Raw genomic sequence first — 22,363 nt, 5'->3', positions numbered from 1 at the left:
AACCACTGATTTTTATCATGATTTACTCGCAATAAGAGCACTGTAAATTTTTTTTTTTCTCTAAGGGTTAAGTATTTATCAACTTATTCATGGACTTGATGTAGTTGGGCTGTTTTATACATAAATAAACTTTGCTTACAAATGAAAACAATGTTACCTCGCGGCCCCTAAAGTTTTGCAACAGTGCAAACAGAAGGGCATCGAAGTTTCAAAACAAACAAACAGCGCCTATGTATGTGATGGAATAAGAAAACTCATTAAGATAAATAAAGATTACGTTTAAAGTAGTTAATAAAATTCTTGTATATCATATTAAATATGTTATGAAAAGTTCTAAATTTTTGACAGTATTAATCTCATTTCAAACAAACAGTTCAACTTAAAAATATAAAAGTATCATAATCAAAGAATCGTAAATCTAAGGTATTTTTTAACGATGCGATTCTGATTTCCCCAAAATAAACGATTCTTACGATTTCTGATTCCGATTAATCGTCCCACCACTAATATCAACTCTTTTTGTGGTATTTAATATCCAGTCTATATGATTGCCTCAGTCAGGAGAATAACAGTAAATAAACAGTTGCATGCATTCCAAGGCATAAATTGTTTGAAGTCATAATGGTAATTAATATTAAATAATTAAAGACACAATGATTATATCACACTTTGAATTTCACTTTTGGATGAGTGTATGGCCAACCTTTTCAAATTCATAGTATTAGATTTAAAGTCTTTTCTCATCCTCCAATTTCTTCTGCCAGGTCAGTTTGTAAAAGGAGCATTTTAAACCATTGTAATTAATTTTATGTATATTTTTATTGCTTAAACATATCACCATGATTAATTTATAACGTTTTCTTTCAGATTATTAAAGCATCATTCATATTTTTTCTGCAATATTCTGACCCATGTTTACCCTAAAAACAACTTTTCTTAGTCAACAGATAGAGAGCCATCTTCCATCATGATAATTCTTGTCCTTACACAGCACTTATGATCAATTTGGTTGGGAAATTTTGCCTCGTCTTGCATATTCTCCTGACCTAGCTCCCTCAGATTATCACTTATTTCAACAATTATAAAACCTTTTTAGATGGCCTTAGAGGAGACTGAACATGAGTTAGATTTAAATTCACATCGAAATTTAAAGAATTTTAAAAGTGAGGTGTTTATAAACTCATTGACAGATGGAATCAAATTATAGAGGACAAAATCATTATTGTTATGAATAAAGATTTAAAAAAATAATTTTTCATTTTCAATACGAAATTTTAAATCGGCAAAAACTTTTACGCCGACCTTATAGAAATCTTAACAAATGCTTTTCTTTTTTACTTCTTTTCAGGACTTAAAAGCTTGGCATAAACCAAGGATAGACATTTTGATGGAAGCAGGAGTTGACCTTTTGGCTATTGAGACAATTCCTTGCTTAGCTGAAGCCCTGGCCATTATAGATATCATAGAGGATATTCCTGGCTGTAGAGGATGGGTTACCTTTTCTTGCAAAGTAATGTTAATTTATCAATCATATTGGGACATGATGAGGTGTTTTACTGGTGCTAAAAACTTATTAACTGATTTGATGATTGGTGTTTTTAATATTCACTCGTGATATTCATTGTTTGATTAAATTAAGGAAGTATTAGAAGAAAGACAGATCAACAATCTTTTGACTGAGAAGGTTAAGCAAATGTTATTTTCAGTTTTGAAACCGATGATTTTGCATGTATGTTTTCTTTATAAGAATGAAACGTCATATTTCTTGTATGAAAGTTAGAGAGACAAATCGGCGATTGATCAAAGATGGGAGTAAAAAAACAAACAAAAAGTGTATCTCTGAATCAACATCTTTCAAGGAACAAAAAAAAACAAAAAAACAAAGAAAATTTCAAGATTTCCTCAAATCAGAATTACCAACAATCAGATTCCTAAATTTGTATTTCTTTCTAAGCAAGAGTGACATTACTTTTTCATATTTGGATTCTTTGAACTACTGTTCTTATCTTGAGTGTCATTTTCATAACGTTTCTGTCGATGTACCTCCAACCTTCTTCAGGTGTATCTTGTTGAACTTAAAAATGTTTCTGTTGAACTCTGGAATCTGGATGGAATTACAAACAAAACCCGTTATTTACTTCACAGGGGTAATATGCTCTCGTTCTGTCAGCCACAACTGTATAGAGGTCCTAAGTAATTCGCAATAGTATTTTTCAGTCACCAACATTGAGGATTGAACCTTCAACCTTCATGAGAATATCATTTTACAATTGATTTTTTTCCAAGTATTCTAACCACTGTGCTATGGGTCCTTGTGGATCTGTGGCGCACTGGTTAGAGTATGATTCACAGAACAATAGGTTAGAATGCATGTAATCATTGCAGCATAGGATAACAATACAAATGTCTGCTTTTGATTTGGATTGTTTTTATTTTTTAAATGAAAATCATTTTCATAACAAAAATGTTCTTGTCTTGAAGGAGTTTATATAAAAACAGATTAAATTTTGCTGCAATTATGGCATACAATGGCAAGTGAAACTTTTGCAAAAGCAATTTTTCATTTTTCTGCTATCATCTTATGCCCAATATCCTGCCAGAATAACTGTCAGTATACCCATCACTTCAGAATTCTCCACAGCCACCGGTTGGAAGAAATCTGTCGCTCCCTGATGAGTACTTTATGATCTTATGAACCATGGAGGTGAGCAACAGCTTTAGGATTTAAGTTGAGTTTAAATTGCTGCTTGTGAAGGAGTTATTGCAAGTGGCAACCCAAATGGGGGATTTTGCTCATTTGAAAGGAAAAAGACTAATTTAGATTAAATATTTCAAGAATTTTAATCCACACATATTGTCTGTTATATATGCATTTCAGGATTATCTAGTCTGCATGAAGTCCTCTTTGTTGGTCACAGCTATTTGGTAATCGGCATCATATTATCTTTGTTATACATGTGTTTCAGTGAATACAAATCTAAGATAGACACTCCATGCTAATTTTAAAGCTTGCTTTGATTTTTTTTGTTTTTGTCTTTAGGTAAGTCAAACTTTTGCTTAGAGTTCACAAAGATTGTACCTCGGGATTGTCTAGCCTGCATGAAGTTCTTGTTGATCACAGCTATTTGTTAATCTGCAGTCTTAACAAATAGACATGCAGACATGGAGAACAGTAAAGCTCAGCAATTGCATGCAAAGTGAGGACACATTAAAGAAATGGTGCAGGAGCAACTTTGCCACTCACACTTCATTGATTTGTGATTCCGTGCTTGATGTACCATTGCTTACCACATGCAGACGCAAAGATAACTAAAGGATGCTGATTCTTCCTGAATTTGAACCAGAACCCTGTTACCTGGGTAGCTCTGACACTACTGCATTATAACCACCCCCTACCATAGTGAGAAAGGATTTGACTTTAGAGAGGGATCGTTTCTCCAGAGCACTATTTGTGCATCCAGTTCATACAGATAACAGTAAAACAAATGTGGAATTTGGAGATTGCTTACTTGCTGAACCATGAGATGTGGGGAGTGAGCTTGTGTAATATCAGAAAATGTCTTATTCATGAACAAGGGGAAAGTTACTTTAAATGAATTGAAAAAAGTGGAAAACAAGTTATTAGAATAAACAAGCTAAAGAATTTAACTGATGATAATGCTTACAATCGATAGCCTTGAGCCAGACTGATGCAAGTGCAAATTAAAAAAAAAATGAGATTTCAACTTTCAACAGGATGCAAAAATAAAGTCACAGTGAATACAACCGAAATAACTAACAAATGTATCAAAGATTTTAAAAACTAAATCTACCAAACTTTTTTTTTTTTCCAACAGAGTAATGTATCTTGGAACGAATTATCTAGTGAAGTTAAAAATGTACTTAATGTACTGGTACAGCTTTTGAACCAGACAAAAAAAAATGACTTGAGTAGGTTAGAATTAAAAAGAAAACGGTTTGGTTTTGTCCGATTCAAAAGCTATACCAGTCGCATTAAGAAAAAAGAGTAATTTAGAACATTTTAACAAATAAACTGAATAAATTCAGAAACCTTAGCAAAACAATAAACAAAGATACCAAATATGTTATTTGAGATCTCTCATGAAATATTTAAGATAATTTGATATGTATTATCCTCTTATTCACAGACATAAAAAGAATAAATAATTAATTCACACATGTTTAAAAGTCTTGCTTTATTTGCTGACGGACAGCATCCAGAGCTATACAAAGTAGCAGTAAAAGTTTTTAAAAAATCAATGATTTATACTAATCAACATTTTTTGTGTTTAAAATATCAATACATCTCTTCTATCAACTTAAGCATAAGCTAAAGAATGATTATAATTCTCAGTCTCAGAGAAGCCATATTATAGTGGATTAGAAATATGACACCGGCCAAAAAAGCATTCGAATTGAAGCCAATATTATAGGTTAATATGAGGGTGGATTAAATCAGCATCAAATTGCTGCAAACCTCAGGATTCCATTTTCCACTGTTAACCAAATTATTGTCTAATCCCTCACGGAGGAAAAATAATAGATTCTTCATTATTGTAGCAAAATTTGAAAATATCTACTGAATTGTCATGTCACATTAATGAACATATCCAAAAGCTATGAAAAACAATAAGGTAGAAAATTAATTATTAAGGAAAATAGTTTTCGAAGACAATTAACGAAAATTGAATTTTTTTAAAAAAAGAAGCCAGAAAGTTCTAATTGGAAAAAAAGGGGAGGTAAATATTTCTGAAAACTGAAAATCTTTGGCCAATTTAGCAAAACTTAATTTTTGCTAATTGTCTTCGAAAACTGTTTTCATTAATAATTAATTTGCTACCTTATTTTTTTTCATGAGTTTTGAGACATTTTTATTACTGTGACATGAGAATTCAATAGATACCATTGGTTTCACTTGAAATTCAGTATTTCATTTTTCAAATATTGCTGCAATAACGGACGAACCAAATAATATCATCTTGCTTAGGTTCATGAGGCCCCTCTAATAGCAGTCTTCATAATTTACTTTCATGTCTGTGTATATTCTTTGAAATTAGTTATTTGTATATGAGTATTTTGAATTGTATTTTTTGTTCTTTTCTTTTTTTTTTGTTTTGTTCTTTTTTTTTTTCAATAAAAAGTTATCATGTAATTAGTGCGGGGGGGGGGGGGTAAAATACACTTAAATATGATATTTTAATTTATCCAGATTTCATATATATTATTATAGTCATGATTTCAAAAGTAAAAAAAAAATGTATTTAGGTGCTGTCAGCTAGAACCGAAACTAGCATTCAAATACCAATGTACCAACATCATATGCATATAAAGTGATTAAAAATAAACTAAGATGAATTTACAAAATGTTTAATGATTTTTTTTTTCAATTTTGACCCTTTAAAAACAATTTTAACTGACTAAAGATCCATAAAGGAACAGCTTGTACAAAATCCAATCATTTGAGGCTTGTAGAACCGCTCTGCGACTTTTAGTTTTGGAAGAGATAGTTTGAAAACATGGAGGCAGACAGACAGACATATAGCCGTTTATATATTAGATTATTGATTACAATAAGATGCTCCTAGAAGAATAAAAAAAATTATTTATAAAACAATCGTAATTGAATGTTGTGACTTTTGAACTGTTTAACTCTATCTTATTGGCTTTAGTTTCTTTGGATTTTTTTTTTATTAGATACTCATAGGGAGACCCACATGAAAAATATCTTAAGTGAAATTGTTGTTGTGGCTATGACAGAACTCAACTGCAGCATGCTGAGTTATTAGTTCATGCTTGTATTCATTTCCACACTGATATTTACCCACATATCAATGTTTGTTAGTATTTGTTTTTTGTTTTTTTACATCTTTGTTTGTGGAAGTTGTTACAGACAAGGTATGAAGCCACTTTATGTAAGGACCTAACAAGAACAAAAGATGATCATTGCAAAAAAAACAAAACAAAAAAAAAACAAATGTCTACTGACCTTAATCTTGAAAAGATGATGTCTATAGTTAGGAAGAAAACGGTCTGCAGAAAGGGAGTTCCACAAGCCTGCAGTTATGGAATAGGAATCTGTATTACAATGACTTGATGGAGACCACTTGACCAATGAGTCAAATGAACTGGAATAAAGCAGAGAATATATCAGACAATTCTGAAGAACATATTCTATAATAGTATTTATAAAAAAAAAATGAGACTACCAACATCATGTCTGTGAAAGAGAGGTTGCAAAGAAGAAAAGGTGTGTGTGTGGTGGTGGAGGGCAATCGAATTACAAATTGCATTATTGACGATTGATTATATTAACTAGTGTTCGGGGAGAATTTGTTCTGGTTTGTTCCTTTTTTGTTCATGTATGTTGAGTATTGAATTTTTATTGCATTGTATGGATTACAACTAAAATCATGTTGACATCAGTTTCCATCAGATCATGAAAGTTAAGCAACAATAACACTGGTCATACTTAGATGGGTGACAATTTACCAAGTGCTGTAAGCAAATGCTCAATCCATGTGTTTAAATGGGTGGTTGCAGCCCACATTAGGGATATATATATATATATATATATATATATATATACTGGACCTGAGAGCCTTATTTCCCCACAAGGATAGAAGTAGAGACAAGGTGAGTTTTTAATATGGAGGAAATCTAGCTTCCCAAAAAGTAGCATTCTGGATTGAGACAAAATAAAAATAAAATGCCTTAGTCTAAAAGGATTTCTCCTTCACTGAACCTAAGAACCTTTCTGACTAAAAAGAAACTACTACTACTACTATACCAGCCCAACATATGTGAGCGATCTTGTTGGACAGAAAGCTGCAACGAAAATTCCCATGGGAGTGTGTATATATTCTGTACATATATATACATGTATGTGATGACTGTTTTAGTGGGGTAGTTGTACCCCAGCTAATTATTTATCTTTTAGAACCCTCGATAAAAACGACAAACTCCTTTTAACATTAAACATTTGCAAGTATTTATTCAACGGGATAATAGTGGTGGCTCTGTGCTGTGGTGAGGAGGAGAGGAAGGTGTGTCTTCGCTCGCGGCTCTGTGCTGACTGTTGGATGTCCCCTGCACTCTTTTTGGGGACAGTAGGATCAATGCGCCCTGCCTATCGATTGGCCAGTCTATGGCCGAAGAACTTACAGGGAAGCATTGATCCGCCAGAGAGTATAGTTCATTATGGGGGGTTGCTACACTCTCTTTTTGAATGTGTGCCTGCTCTTCATAAATGTTTTTACATGTGATCACCTAGTTTCCAAAATGTCACAAAACAACTTATCTAGTGTATGTTCACATATAATGAAAAACAAGGAACAGAATAAACATTTTTGTCTCTTGCCAGACAAAGGAAGACATACCTTCACCAAAAGGGACGAACCCCATTCTATGGGGTTTCAACATTTGGCCAATTAGGGAACATACTTGGCCCATCTTTGATCTTGTTGGACAAAAAGCTGCAACGAAAATTCTCCCACAAACAACAGACCTTTCGTTATTTTCGGCAAACTTTTATTCCAGAATGTTGTTCCCATCTTGGAAAGGTTGAATGCTGATACAGTCCTGTCTACATCTTAATTATTGATCTTGCTCCTGCTGAGTGCCATCCTGTCTGTTGACCATCTCTCTCGAACATACATTACAAACTGAATACTAACTAACTTTCTAAGATGTCTCTAAACTTATGTAATCAAAGATTGTTGCCTGGTTTTTTATCACATATCTTTGTTTATTAAAACCAAACATTCCAATTCTATATTATTAAACATCCTTCTAAATATTTTATTGTTTTACATCTTTTTTTTTTGGCTTAATTATTTTTACATTAAATTTCAGTCCTATTTCAAAACTTCTCCTGTTATCAAAACAGTTTATTTCCATAACATTGTCACCAGTTCAAATGTTGGTCACTCACCTCTCTACTCTGGACATCCGATGTTGCCCGGGATATAATATAATACTACTACTACCACTATTGTTTGGATTACCTGTAGATTTCCTTCACCCCACCCCCCTTTTCTTCTCCCTTTAGTTTCACTTATTTTTTCTTTCATCAAAAACTTACTTTGACTCTTGTGATTTTCAAGGATGGTAAACACACGTGTGGTGGAGACGTCTTCTCAGAATCCATCAAGCAAGTGATGATATCTGAGCGTGTAGTGGCAGCAGGAATGAACTGTACCAGTCCAACATACGTGAGCGATCTGCTGGAGAGTCTTCAATCTCATTCATTTGTCAAGCCAATCATAGTCAAACCAAATAGTGGAGAATTGTGGGACACGACACACAGGTTAGTATCTCTAAAAATCATTCTGTTTAAAAAAAAAAAAGTAGCTTTTAAGGTTTGTTTTAGTTTTTTTATTTACTTGAAACAAAGCATATTGCCAGTGAAGCATAAAGTTATACTGTGATAAGAGCCAAATTTATGAGGATCTTGGTAGTAAGACCTTTGTTCACATTACATTTAAATTTCTATATATTGGTTCAGTCAAGGGAGCAGAGAGGGAATTCCAAAGGTAAGTGGTCTGCAGAATGAACTTATCAGAGTAAACAAAATCTTCCGGTGCCTCGGAAACTCTAGATTGAAGGGATGAGATTTTGCTGCTAGTCTGGCAGATCAGGAATATTTTATGCTCCCTATTAAATACCCATGATCTGCCAGATTAGCAGAAAGATCTCACCCACCACCAAGTGCAGTAAGTTCATCTGAGGACATTCCATGTAAGTAAGCAAAGAGATGCAATGATGATGTGATAGGAGCTAGAGCCTGTTAGGTAAGAAATTTATTTATATTTTTGGAAGAGGCTAATGAATGGTGTGCCTGTTCAGATGTGAGAACAATACTCCTTACATAGGCGAATCGTGGCCTTATAGAGATATAAGATATCGGCTGATGTAAGAAGTTTTCTAGTCCAGTAGAGAAGGCCTACCCTATGTGCAGCAGACTTGGTAACATCTTCTATGTACATATTCCAACACTCATAACGTTTTCCATGCTGGCTATGTCTTATCCGATGGAGATTTTTGTTCATGTAGCCATCTTTTTTTCTCAACAGATCATTGATCATCACTGATAAAACATGCTAAAAGGCCTTACCTGTTGAGTAACTATCACATAATTACATACCTTGTATAGACTTTGTGGAAGTTGGCGATCAAAGAAAAAAAAAAAAGGAAAGATGCATTGGAAAGGCCTTTTCAATAACACACATAAGAAATGTGTGATCAGCTTTTATTTACATGTTGAGAAAGAAAGAGAAAGATACACATCAATTCACTGTTTATATGTAACATAGACAGGAAGTACACATCATCAAAATTACAGTTCAAGGGAGTTAACTTCTAACAGCTCACTATCTCCGACATTACCCAATGTTTCCCGGTAATGAATAAAGCTCCACGTTTAATTTTGCTCCCAGCTCTGAATCTTCTGTAACTATTTTTATAATGTTCTGTAATTTGCAAGTTCTTTTTTCTTTATTTGTCTTCCTTTTACTCTTCTTATGCTGCTACTACTACTACTATTACTTTAATCTTCTTTTCTTCTTTATTTACATCATTTATTTATGTCATCCTCTTCCTTTCCTCTTATTCTATTTTAACATTTTTCTCATTCACCATTTCTCCAACCATCTCAAAACATTCAATGTGCAAACAAGCAAGCATAGATCAGTTCTAGTATTATACTAAATCGTGTATGTTTAGACAATTTGTCTAGTATATAAAATAAGTTATGACAGTATATATGGCACTTAAGCTACATAGAATTTTCCACATCTCATCCTCATGAAGACTCATCAGACTATTGCATAGAATTACTGTTGTGCATTTTTTATATATACACATGGTGTTAAATTTGCTAGTTAGCCAATCAGATTCTTTATTTCTACTCGCATTTTAAGCAGCCAATGTTTGCGTGCTTATTATTTATTTGACCTGTAATTCACCACTTTCTTTGGTTATTTTTTAAGAGAATAGCCGGTCTTTCTTTGTGTATTAAAAGACAACCTAGTATGCTTAGATATATTTGTTTATACATTATTATTTATTATAATAAATAATAACTTTCTGTTATAATGTTTTACTATGAAAGAATTAACAACATATTAACAATCATTTGTTGACATTTATGCTGATGGCACGACCATCTATGGCAACACATCAAAGGCCATAAATGACAAAGTTCTCTCTGATTCTTTCTCCTCTGATCTTGAGCGCATGGTGCAATGGGGAAATAGGAGGTGGCTGGTTACTTTTAATACATCTAAAACCAAGCTTCTGTCTTTACATCATCAACGCTCTGATCCCCATCTAGCATCAATTGAAATGGATGGCTCTCATCTTGGGGAGGCTCCATGTTTTGACAAGCTTCTGGGATTGACCTTTACTTCTGATCTGAAGTGTACATCAAATTTGTTGCCAAGGTCGCTGGGAAAATGGTCGGATCCTTCTACTGCTCCAGTAGATATCTCACTACTGATGCAATTCTCTATCTATATAAAAGTCAAGTACGTCCAAGGATGGAGTACTGCTGCCATATCTGGGCAGGAGCTTCGAAAAACAGCCTATCCTGCCATGACAAAGTACAAAATAGACTTTGTAACCTAGTGGGGGGTGCCCTTTTCCTTTTCCTGCAGAAGGGACGTTGCAAGCCTGTCATTGTTTTATCATTATTTCCATGGCAAGTGCTCGTCTGAGCTACAATCTCTGGTTCCCCCCTTGCCTATCTTTCACAAAAAAAATCAGACTTTATATTAAAAAATCTAATATTTATAATCTTAATAAACCAAATTGCTCTATTAAAAAATAAAAATAAAATAGAGAAACTTAGTCACATTTTTGAAAACGTTATTTTGTAAGTGTAATTTGGAAATATAGAAATTCGAATAATGTCATATAATTTTTATTAAATGATTAAAATCAATTTTTTAATAAAATTTTTTATAATATTTGGTTTTCTAAATTTTCAAATCAAACTTATAAAATGTTTCCAAAGTTTCAACCCAGTTTCTTTATTCAAAATTTGTGACAACCACACAACACTCATTGATTCAGACTTTACAACAACCATCAATAACATCAGATATATACCTTTTCTTTTCTTAACGGAGGGAGGGGGGTTGACTTTTTGGGGTTAATACCACCAACAAAATGAAGAGAAAAAAATCAGTCTTCTTTGAAAACAAAAATTTCAGGAGCAAAAAAATTGAATCATTTGATTAAAATTGTATAACATGTTTCTGTTTTCAAATCAAATAAAATAAAAATAATCAATTCCAGGCTGTTTATTTACAAAATATGCACATATAATAGCAACTAATCTGCAATTGGTCTATATATAAGATTGAATCTGTTAAGTATTTTTTAAATATTATATATTTCAAGCATAAATTTTTTACAGCAATAAATAGTCAGCATAAAATAAACTGAAAAGGGTTGATATGCTATAAAACAAGCTAAACTAGCAAGGTTGAAAAAAAATGTTTAAACACATGCCAACATGCAAAACATTTAAAACCGATGAAGAAAAAGAAGTCACTAAATCAAGGTATTAAAATTTTATTTTTTGTTAAATATTAATGTATGACGAATATTTTCAAGTTAAAATCTGTTGAAAAATAAGCATTTTGTATTGAGAAATACACACTGAATATGTAAACACTAGATAAAGATCCAATACAATCCAAATGAGACAGACATTTTGAATAAATTTTTTTTTTTTTTTTTTTTTTTTTTTTTTTATTACATTTTCACCCCAAACAAGGCAAATTGCCACTTTGGTGTAGGGGGCTACTATCAGGGGAAACAACTACTGGGGTACTATGTAGGGATTTGGGCAGCAAGGTGTCGGTTCACGTTACACTTATTTTTTACCTAATGTTTACATATTCAAAGTGTGTATTTCTCAATAGATTTTAACTTGAAAAGATATAATAATATTTAACAAAAAACAACAAAAATGTTAATACCTACACAGAAATTTTTTCTCACAATACACTTACACTGTGATTTAGTGATTTTGATGAAATTTGACTTTATTTATTTTGTTAAACCGATAATTATGAAAAAGAATAAAAATAAATTTGACTTGATTTAGATTCTTTTCCTTCTGCTTTTCCAGGTGGCATGGTGGTGTGAAGAATGTTAGTGAATTAGCCAAAGCCTGGACGAAGAATGGAGCAAGCTGGCTGGGTGGATGTTGCCGGGTGTACCCTGATGATATAAGCAGATTAAAAAATGCTTTGATAAACTGATAACAAAAATTAAAAAAAAAAAAAAAACTCTGAAAAACAACAGAAGTTTAATTCCTAATGATTCTATAAGAATGAAAGAAATAAAAAATTATTTTTTAAAAACCTTGGGACGTTTGAATGACCCCAAACTATTTGCTGCCTTATTCGTTGTTAAATTGGATATTCCTTCTCCACTTTTCTGGCCATTTGTTGTTTTAATGTTTTTATTCAAGAATAAATAGCTTTAAAAATCTGAATATGTGTCAGAATGATTATATGTATTCACTACGTATTAAATATTTTTATAATACCATCACGGGTAAAATATTTGATAAGTATGAGTATCCATTTACTACTGAAGCAGATAGTCTAAAAAAATTTTACGTGTATATTTAGAATTTTCACTTATTTAAAACAACAACAATACAGAAAAATCTTCCTGGTGTATGTACTCCTCACTGAACAAAGATGTTATATTCCAAAAATCACATAAATTGATCAAGTATTTTTATTTTTTTTTTGAAGAAAATCAAATGTTGAGGTTTTTAGCAATTAAGTATTTTTGGCGGCCATTGATGATCTCTTATGGAGAAATTGATAAATCTTGTTAATGAAATCGAATTGTCCACCCTTGAATTTTAATGCAACCTAAAAAAAATATGGCACCTACCACCTGTCTCTCTGGCTAATTAAAAAATTTGATTTTCTTAAATAGTAAAAAAAACTGCTTGATCAATTTATGTAATTTTCGCTCTGTGATGTACATAATAAAGATTTTTCTGTATTTTTGTTTTTTAAAATAAATGTAATCTATTATATAAATCTCACCTGTCTGTTTAAATGTATGTATGTATGTATGTATGTATGTATGCATGTTTGTTTGTATGTTTGCCTAAAACTTTTAACAGAGGCGACGGATTTTCACGAGATCAGTATTGTTTTGAAACTCAACTCTTCGGATGACAAATATCAAAAATTGGTTAAAAACATTAATTCCTTCACCCTCAACTGAGCACTTGTCTACAAGGAGGGGTCGTTTTTTCACCGGTATTTTCGAAAGTCATCCCCTCTTTTCGATTGACGAGCCTTAATTTAAACCTTCACCACTTCCGGTTTGGTGATGGACGCAACAGCAAAGATGTCACGTTTTTTGGGGGTTTTTTTCACATTTTTTTTCCTCCTTCGCGGTACGGGTCCGAGCCTGCCTGCCTACTACCACTACAATTTATATAAGCTGCCAAATTTAGGGAAACAAAGAGTCTGACTAACCAGGGGAAAGCAACTTTTGGGATGACCAGATGGTGGGGCTCTGAGTAAGGATAAAGAAAGTCATTAAGATTGCTATTAAATGGAAAGATTAGTTTTTAACTTCGTACTAAAGAATTCTGTTGTCTAACATTTTTGACTAATGTTAGCTTTCAAGTTAAACAATTCAAATGATATTAAACTCACCAAATAAGTTATTAACTGTTAATAACACAACATTGTTGATAAAAATATGTTTGTTGCGGCTAGTCAGGTGTATCAGCACGATCACACATCAAAATCAAACGTCTATCCATCCCAGACAGGATACATAAAGATGATCACAGAACTTTTATCAGATACTATGAGTCTTTTCCCGGCTACAAAGGTATTAAACCAATATGTTTTCTATATTATATAAATAAAGTATGGAGAAAATTGTTCTAAGATGGACTTGGACAATCAACCTGTTGATTAAGGGCTGAACACACTGACTGACTATACAACATAAACTTAATTATTGTTTCTCAAAATGTGTTTTTTTTTTTTTTGTTTTTTTTTTTACATAGGGATCACCATTTATCAAGGCCCGGAAGCCACTCGGGGATAAGGGTTATTGTGTGTACAATAATCAATGGGATAATATCGTAGTAATAGTTGGTATTGGAGATTTGATAAAGTGTCTTACTTAAGGGGGTGAATAATCAAGAATTTGTTTATGTTGGACATGAAGACATCCAAGTTGTAGTCAGGTGGGAAACAGGCAAACGGAAGAGAATTCCAAAGGCGTGCACTTCTCAAAAAGAAGCTTTGTTCATGGAATCTACGTTTTGATGTAGGCACAGATAAAGAGTGGGGGAAATTACTGACAGTGGTTTTAGCTAGACAGGTGTTTATTGTGAAAGATTGGCGAGGGGAGGGACAAGAGATTGGAGCTCAGACGAGCACTTGCCATGGAAATAACAATAAAACAAAGACAGGCTTGCAACGTCTCTTCTGTGGGAAAGAGGTTGGAGGGAAGAGAAAAGGGCGTCCCCCACTAAGCTCCAAATTCTATTTTGTACTTTGTCATGGCAGGATAGGCTGTTTTTAGAAGTTCCAGCCCAAATGTGGCAGCAGTACTCCTTTGGACGTACTTGGCTTTTATACAGATAGAGAATTGCATCAGTAGTGAGATATCTTCTGGAGCGGTAGAAGGATTTTACCATTTTCCCAGACTTGATATACATGTTCCATTTCAGATCAGGAGTAAAGGTCAAACCCAGGAGCTTGTCAAAACATGAAGTCTCCCCAAGATGAGAGCCATCCATTTCAATTGATGCTAGATTGGGATCAGAGCGTTGATGATGTAAAGATAGGAGATTGGTTTTAGATGCATTAAAAGTAACCTGCCACCTCTTCTCCCACTGTGCCACATGCTCAAGATCAGAGGAGAGAGAATCAGAGAGAGCTTTGTCATTTACAGCCTTTGATGTGTTGCCATAGATGGTCGTGTCATCAGCATAGATGTCAATGAATGATTTAAATATGTGTTTTGGGAGATCATTGATATAGATCAGGAAAAGAGTTGGGCCCAGGATGGACCCCTAAAGAACTCCAGCATTAATACTGTGGGCCTTTGATTTCTGCTCATCAACCACTACTCTTATGAGTCTATAAAAGATAAATGATTTGATTATTGAGAAAACATTTCCAGTTATGTCGTAGCTGAAAATCTTGTGAAGTAGGCCCTTATGCCATACCTTATCGAAGGCCTTTGATATGTCAAGAGCAATTGCCCTAGAAAGGAAGCCTTTATCGAGAGATTCACTAATCCTATGGGATATAACCATTAACATATCAGCTGTAGATCTAGCAGAACGGAAACCATATTGCATGTCACTAAGAAGGTTATTTCTGCTGAGGTGGTTGACTACTTCTTTATTTAATATGGATTCCAGCAACTTACTCATGATACACAGGAGACTTATTGGTCTGTACTGAGAGGGAGATGACTTATCACCTGAGTTCTTAAATACAGGGCATACTGATGAGGTTTTCCAGAGTGTTGGAAAGCACTTCTCCTTAAGACAATGCTTAAACAGTTTTGTAAGTATGGAGGCAAGTTCTAGTCGAAGCTTTGTCAACACTATAATTGGAATGCCATTTGGGCCAGTTGCTTTACTGGAATCAAGGTTCTTGATTAGCTTGGCGACCTCATGCACAGATATTTGTATGTTGCATAGTGTGTTGTCTGTTGTAGGAGGAAATACGGGGAGCTGATGGCCTTTGTCACAGAGGGTAGAGTTAGCTACAAAGTTATTGGCAAATAGTTTTCAGTATGATTTATGGTTAACTGGAAGTAATTTTAAAGCAGAATGAATAGTTCTTCTACCTGGTAGTAAGATCACAGCTATTCTGCATGAAGCAAGAGCTAAGGCTTTGTCATTTTGTGATTGAATGGCTGCCAAAATCAACTTAATTAGAAAGGTTTTACCAGTTCCTCCTAGTGCTATTTTGGCTAGCAGTAATTTTCAAATAACTTTTTATTCTCACTGTAAGTAATTTCGGTGACTAAAACAGGATTTATCCATATTTTGACAATGCCTTATTCACAATAAGTAAATTAGGTGGCTAAAATAGGATTTATCCATGTTTTGACAATGTCTTAATCACTGTAAATAATTTAGGTGACTAAAACAGAATGAGGAATTAGAGCGGGATAGATAGAGAGGAAGATAAAGAGATAAAGATAGAAAAAGAGAAAGAGAGAGGGAAATAGAGAAAGAGAGAGAAATTAAGAGAGGGAAATATAACCCTATGGGCTGCATCGCCCATTGCCAGGAGCAGAGTTGGGCCACACCTTAAAGGTAACCCCACTCACAACGACTCAGGGTTACATTTTTAAAAATAAAATTAAAAAAAAAAAACTTGTCAAATAAATTCAATAACTTTGCATCTGGACCTTTCAAATCTCTAAAGGCCATTGATCTTCTTCAAAACTTAAACTGTTAAACTCTTTAGAATTAAAAATTTTTACTGACAAAGACTTCTTCATAACTCCATCTCGTGATTAGATCATCTACTGGTTATCTTTGGTCTAGTGTTCATCTTGTCTTTATAATCTTTTAAAGTTCTTTCATAACTTATCAAAACTTCTTTTGTTCGTCTAGTGGCTATCTATAGTCTTTATCTGCATTTTTTTTTTCGTCTTTGCTCTTTCTAGTTTTTATCTTTATCTTCATCTTTTCATCGTTGAATGGTTAGGACCCTAATATCTATGTCAGATGTTGGCTGGTTGCTAGAACTCATTGTTTTTCTAAGCAAACACACAACTCGTGCATAACCCTAAGTCCATGTGGCAGTTCTACTCTCATGATGGCTGGTTAGTAACTCTACCACAAGGGTCCTTCGGCTGGCCACCTATTGTTGGACGTTGGGGATGAAGTCTGACTTCATAGGCAGGTGTGTTACTCTCCTTAGCTGCAGCTTGAACATCGATCTGGGGAAGAATTCATTTCACAACCACAGGCAAATAACAAAGGATCACAGTCTTTTTAGTAACATATAATTATTCAGAAGTTACTCAAAGTTATTACAGGTATAGTCTCATATAAGAACCTTTCTAAACTTGGGGAATCAGACTGACTTATGTGTGCAGGATTATAATGGTTGAAATTAAGTTTTACATTCAGGCCGTCGGACGCAAAAAACACGTCCGATGACCAGGATCCCAAAACCTCAACTCACTCTAGCGAACTCACTTCACTAACGAACTCTCCAAAACTGACCAAAAAGATATTTTTTATTATCTCTGTAATTTTTAATTTATGTCCCCCTTCTATTTGAAGCTTTATCTTTCTTTCTCGCTTTCTCTTTCTCTCTCTCTTAGTCCATTCTTTTTCTTTTCTCTCTCCCTCTTTCTCTCTCTTTGTTTATCCAAATAATCTGGTTGATAGGGAAGAAGTGATCAATGACTTCTTTGGGTGGCCATATCAAGCCAAAAACAAAAGGATCCCCCTTTTTTCTTCCTATCAGTTTTTTTGACCTGGCACTTACAAATATCGACATCACTTTTACACTCCCCAGGAAAGCCGTTCATGTCACCATTAATTACAATAACCCGATTCTCCTCAAAGAGAGAGAAAGGGGTCCAAAGAGAGATGGACAAGGTGATAGAGAGAGAAATGTTAATGAGATCAATCGTGTCGCGTCCATCTTACATATTTCATGGACGAGGAGGGGGCGCCAGGGGATATAACTCCAATCACGGCTTAAAGTTTGTCAAAATTTGACAAGATTATTTTGAAACATGCTCAGAAAAAATACCTAGATAAATATTTCAGTTTTTTTTTTTTTCACTTATTTTACAGAATTTCTATGTCCTTTTTTAATCCCGTTTTCATTTTATCCTTTATTAATCATTTTTTTGTTTAAAGGCACCCCCGTTCTCGTCCGTGAAATAGGCAAGAAAGGCATGACACGATCGATCTCATTAAAATTTGATTTTCTGCTGTAAAAACAAAACAACAACAACAACAACAACGAAACCTACTTGATCAAATTAAGTGATTATTTGTATGGAAACTTTATTCTATAACGAGTACATATAATATAATTTTATTCCATAACGAGTTCATATAATATAATTCTTTTTCAATATTTTCATTTTTTAATGTCTCGATTAAACTAAACAAGTACCAAATATTTTTATGGTCTGCCAACGCTGAAGACGACACGCTATTGTAAAGAAAAGTTCTCATTCATTATTGACAGTCTGACAGTTCGACAGATCTTGTTTGTAGGACAGTAGGCGTGACGTCATTTTCCAGTGATTTGGCCTACCATTATGAAGGTCACAGCTGAGTGTGCAAATCTACAATAACACCTTTTTTTTTTTTTTAAATAGTTATTTCTTTGAAAGGGTTCACGTTTTCCAATTTTAACCCTAAAAATAACACTTACTTGAAATTCAATTCATATTTTTTCATATCCTAAAATATCGTCTGTTCATTGATTTCAATAATAGCAACAACAACAAAAACAATAACAACAATATTTAGCATTCACTAAAATTTGTACTTTCTTTTCAGTATTTTGATTGGAAAATAACTTTTACTAAAGAAACAGTTTTGCCTCTTGGGTTTTCTCGGCGTGGAGAGAGAGAAGTTGATTTTTAAAAAAATATTTTTGAACGTAGCAAAAGGTAATTACTGATCTAATCATTTGATTACAATGACTTAAAAATGAAGGCGATTATTCAGAATTGCACTTATGGCGAAAATTTAAAGTGAAGAAAATACAGAAAAGTAACCAGTCACGGAACGAAGATGGCATATTCCCCAAATCACGTAATTTGCTCAAGTAGTATTTAAAAAAAAAAAAAAAAAAAATTATTCAAGAAAACAAAATTTTACGGCTAAGCGAGTTTTCGTCGGCCATGACCCAAATCCGATGAAATGAATAAGAGTGGGACAACTTAATTCGACGTGTCGAGATTAAAATCAGCGGGTTTGTATTACTGTACACATAGATTCGAAAAAGTTGTCAAAAAAACAAATATATAACAAATAAATGTTATCAAAGGCAAGATAAGTTACTTTTCTACCAAACTGGATATATTTTTCGTGTTTTTATTCAATGTAACATGTTTATTCAGCTCGAAAAGCATACAGTGTTTACCGATGTATTGGAACATTCAAGATGGCGTCTTATTCTTTCTTTAACACTGTAAGTTTGGGAAAAGGTGTTATAAATAAAAACCGAATGAAATACTGTTAAAAACTCGCTCAATATATGTTACCGTGACATAGGTTGACATATATTCGGCGGGTTTTTAATAGTATTTTTTCTAGTTTTTTTTATTTATAACACCTTTTCCCAAACTTACGGTGTTAAAGAGGGTGTGAGACGCCATTTTAAATTTTCCACTACATCGGTAAACACTGCATGTTTTTCGAGCTGAATAAACATGTTACATTGAATAAAAAAAAAAAATGTATCCAGTTTGGTAGAAAAGTAACTTATCTTGCCTTTGATAATATTTATTTGTTATATATTTGTTTTTTGACAACTTTTTCGAATCTATGTGTACAGTAATACAAACCCAAATCAGCCTTATGTTCAATACAGTTCGGTAGTAAAATCGGTAAAGATCGTAAATTTAGATGTTCTTTTTAACTAAATCGGTAAATTTTTACAACTTGCCCCAGAGTATTATAAACACCCCCAACTTCCCATGTAAAGAACGGCTTTCGGAATACCCCCAACCTCGAAAACCGTTTTTAACATGGGGAGGTTGGTGGCGTTTATACTACGCTGGGGCAGGTCGTAAAAAATACCAAAAAATCTACTTGATCAATTTATATAATTTTTGGAATATGACATCTTCGTTCTGCGATGATGTGTACGTACATCATAAATATTTTTCTGTGTTTTTGTTTGTTTTTAAATAAGTGTAATTCTGAATAAGCACCAAAATGAGTTACATTTTTCCCGTTATATATAAATTACCCAGTGTTGGCCGCTGGCCGGTAAACCTTTTTTTTTCATTTCAGTTTCACCAATTTTTAAAAAATAGTATTTAAAAAGTTAAGATACTTCTACAGCTTATGAGCCATGTTGAAATAACGTTATTATTTAGAAACATATTCTTGACAATGACATGAGGAGGGAGGAGCTTTGTTAACTATTCTGGGTGCTTAAGAGCGAAATTCGAAAATCGAAATATTCAATTTCAAGTAAAACGAATGATATCTACTTAATTGTCATGTTGCAGTAATGAAAATATCAAGCGATAAGGTAGAAAATTATTTATTAACGAAAACAGTTTTTGAAAACAATTAGCGAAACTTGAGTTTTACCAAATTGGCGTAAGATTTTCAAAGTTTACAGGAAATAGTTACTTCCCTTGTTCGGGTCGAGCTCTCTGGTTTCTTTTTTTTTGGTACTACTACAGTTTATCGCCGAAATTGGAGACGCCATTTTTTTTCGGACACCTGCCGTCAGAATCGGAGAGAGAAATTAGTATTTTAAACCATAATGGAAACATAAAATAAATAACAAAAAAAATTAAACTAGATAATGATTACTTCCGGAAAGAAATAATTACTATGTAGCTCAGTGTAGTATAAATACTCCCAACCTCCCCATGTTATGAACGGCTTTCGGAATAATATCCTCCCCCAACCTCGAGAATAGTACCGATAAACTGTAGTAGTACCTACTTTTTTTTTTTTTTTTAGCAAAACTCAATTTTCGCTAATGTCAAGTTGGAGTTTAGGATTCAATATTTAGATATCTTTCAGTAGAGTGAGAGTTATATGAGGGCAGAGAAGCTTGTTGAAAATGCATCATTTTGTTGTGTGTATATTTATCTGACTCGACTCGCTTGAGATGAAGAAGAAAAGGGTCACCAGAGGTTCATTTGAAAATACCAACATTTTCTCTACAATAAAATCAACTAAATTTAACCGTTTTGTTAAACAGAACAGGAATATAAGACAACAAGGCAAGTTGGTTTGGGTGGCATGTATTTGAGTATAAATGTAATTTAGTTCAAGTCTTTCGTCACAAATTTATTCCCACCTCACATCACCATTCATGAAAAAAATGAGAGGAAATGCCATGTCTGACTACATGGTTTCCTGACAGGAACTAATTTTTTTTTTTTTTTTTTTTGTGCCAAATAGCTGGAAAGAAATATCTGAATATGTGCAAACATGTGTTAATTACATGTGTATTACTACGCTAGTTTGGATATGCCTGCTTTAGCCAACCAAACCACAAACCAATCATTATGTTGTGCATGAACCTACAAGAAAGTAGATCTCAGTCATGTAACTGCTACAATAGTTAACAGCTGAGAAATACAAACAAACAAAAGATATAAAAATAACTTTTACCAGACGTATTTAAATTTGTGTATTTTTATGTATGTTTTGTAACTCTTAGAGTAAAGTTTTTTTTTTCTTTTTTAAATTCATATTAAGTTACAGCCAAGTCGAAGCTAACAAAAAATGTAGACTGTCATTTTCAAAGCTTTCTTCTAAACCTGGTAAAAAAATGAAATATAGTGGCTTACATTTCTTATTGTTCAGCTTTGAGATGTTGTAACTTATTTTGAAAAATATATTTTTAAAGTTTCAGAACATTAAAATTATACAGGTCTATAGAAAATTAAATTTCTATGTGTTTGGTAAAAGTTATTTGTTGTATATATATATATATTTTTTTTTTTTGATTTCTCAGCTGTTAAGTATACGGCAAGATTACCAAATTTAAACTTTATTCCCTCGGTATAGGACAGTTAATCAACAGATGTTTTTACAATAGTTATTTACTTAGCTATTTTTCAGTGGACTTTCCAGTTAATGTTTGAATATAAGTATGACAATATGAAAATATGGATCGAGATTAAGTTATATTACTTGACATAAACTTTAAAATGTTATTTATTTCTAAAGCATGATTAAAACTTATTCATTTTTTTAACTGAGTATTGAAATGAAGTTAGAACAGATTTGGAAAATGACGGTCTTTCAGTAAAGCTTTTTTTTTTTTTAAATAGAATTATTTAAGATTTAAAAAATTAAAATAATTATATCAGTGGATTTCTTTATTTCATCCATTGGCCAAATACCCATTTACCAAAGTGGGAATTAATAGGCATTAACCTCCCCCCTCCCAGTTATGGGTAAAATAAGTTGTATTCAATGAATAGTTTGTAGCAGGCGAACTTGCAACATGCACATAGCATGAGTTAATTCTCGCGGCTCAAGATTTTAAATCCATTTTCTTCCTGGAGCTCCCAGTCACATGACCAAGTATATAAAACCTGAAACCAGCAACACTCCTCCTCCTCTTTTTCTTCCTGCTGGCTGGCAGCAAAC

At 33.2% G+C, this 22,363-nt stretch overlaps 2 protein-coding genes across 4 annotated transcripts in view; both read left to right on the top strand.

Moving 5' to 3' along the window:
- The window catches only part of LOC145287885 (betaine-homocysteine S-methyltransferase-like), a 71,226-nt gene extending 58,721 nt beyond the window's left edge, over positions 1 to 12,505 (top strand). For both annotated transcript variants that reach the window (XM_080135801.1, XM_080135802.1), the window contains 3 exons: positions 1,349 to 1,510; positions 8,103 to 8,305; positions 12,137 to 12,505. In XM_080135801.1, coding sequence (XP_079991927.1) covers positions 1,349 to 1,510; positions 8,103 to 8,305; positions 12,137 to 12,269 — 498 coding nt within the window. In that variant the 3' untranslated portion in view covers positions 12,270 to 12,505. The remainder of the gene's footprint in view (positions 1 to 1,348; positions 1,511 to 8,102; positions 8,306 to 12,136) is intronic.
- A 6,049-nt stretch (positions 12,506 to 18,554) lies between these two features.
- The window catches only part of LOC145287884 (testis-expressed protein 11-like), a 126,166-nt gene continuing 122,357 nt past the window's right edge, over positions 18,555 to 22,363 (top strand). For both annotated transcript variants that reach the window (XM_080135799.1, XM_080135800.1), the window contains exon 1: positions 18,555 to 18,678. The gene's annotated coding sequence lies outside the window, so the exon portion shown is untranslated. The remainder of the gene's footprint in view (positions 18,679 to 22,363) is intronic.

This window comes from Euprymna scolopes, chromosome 11 (genome assembly GCF_053919585.1).
Source record: "Euprymna scolopes isolate OS-2025 chromosome 11, ASM5391958v1, whole genome shotgun sequence".
Classification (NCBI taxonomy): domain Eukaryota; kingdom Metazoa; phylum Mollusca; class Cephalopoda; order Sepiida; family Sepiolidae; genus Euprymna; species Euprymna scolopes.
The sequence above is the reverse complement of the archived record's forward strand: the minus strand, read 5'-3'. Positions and strand labels throughout refer to the sequence as shown.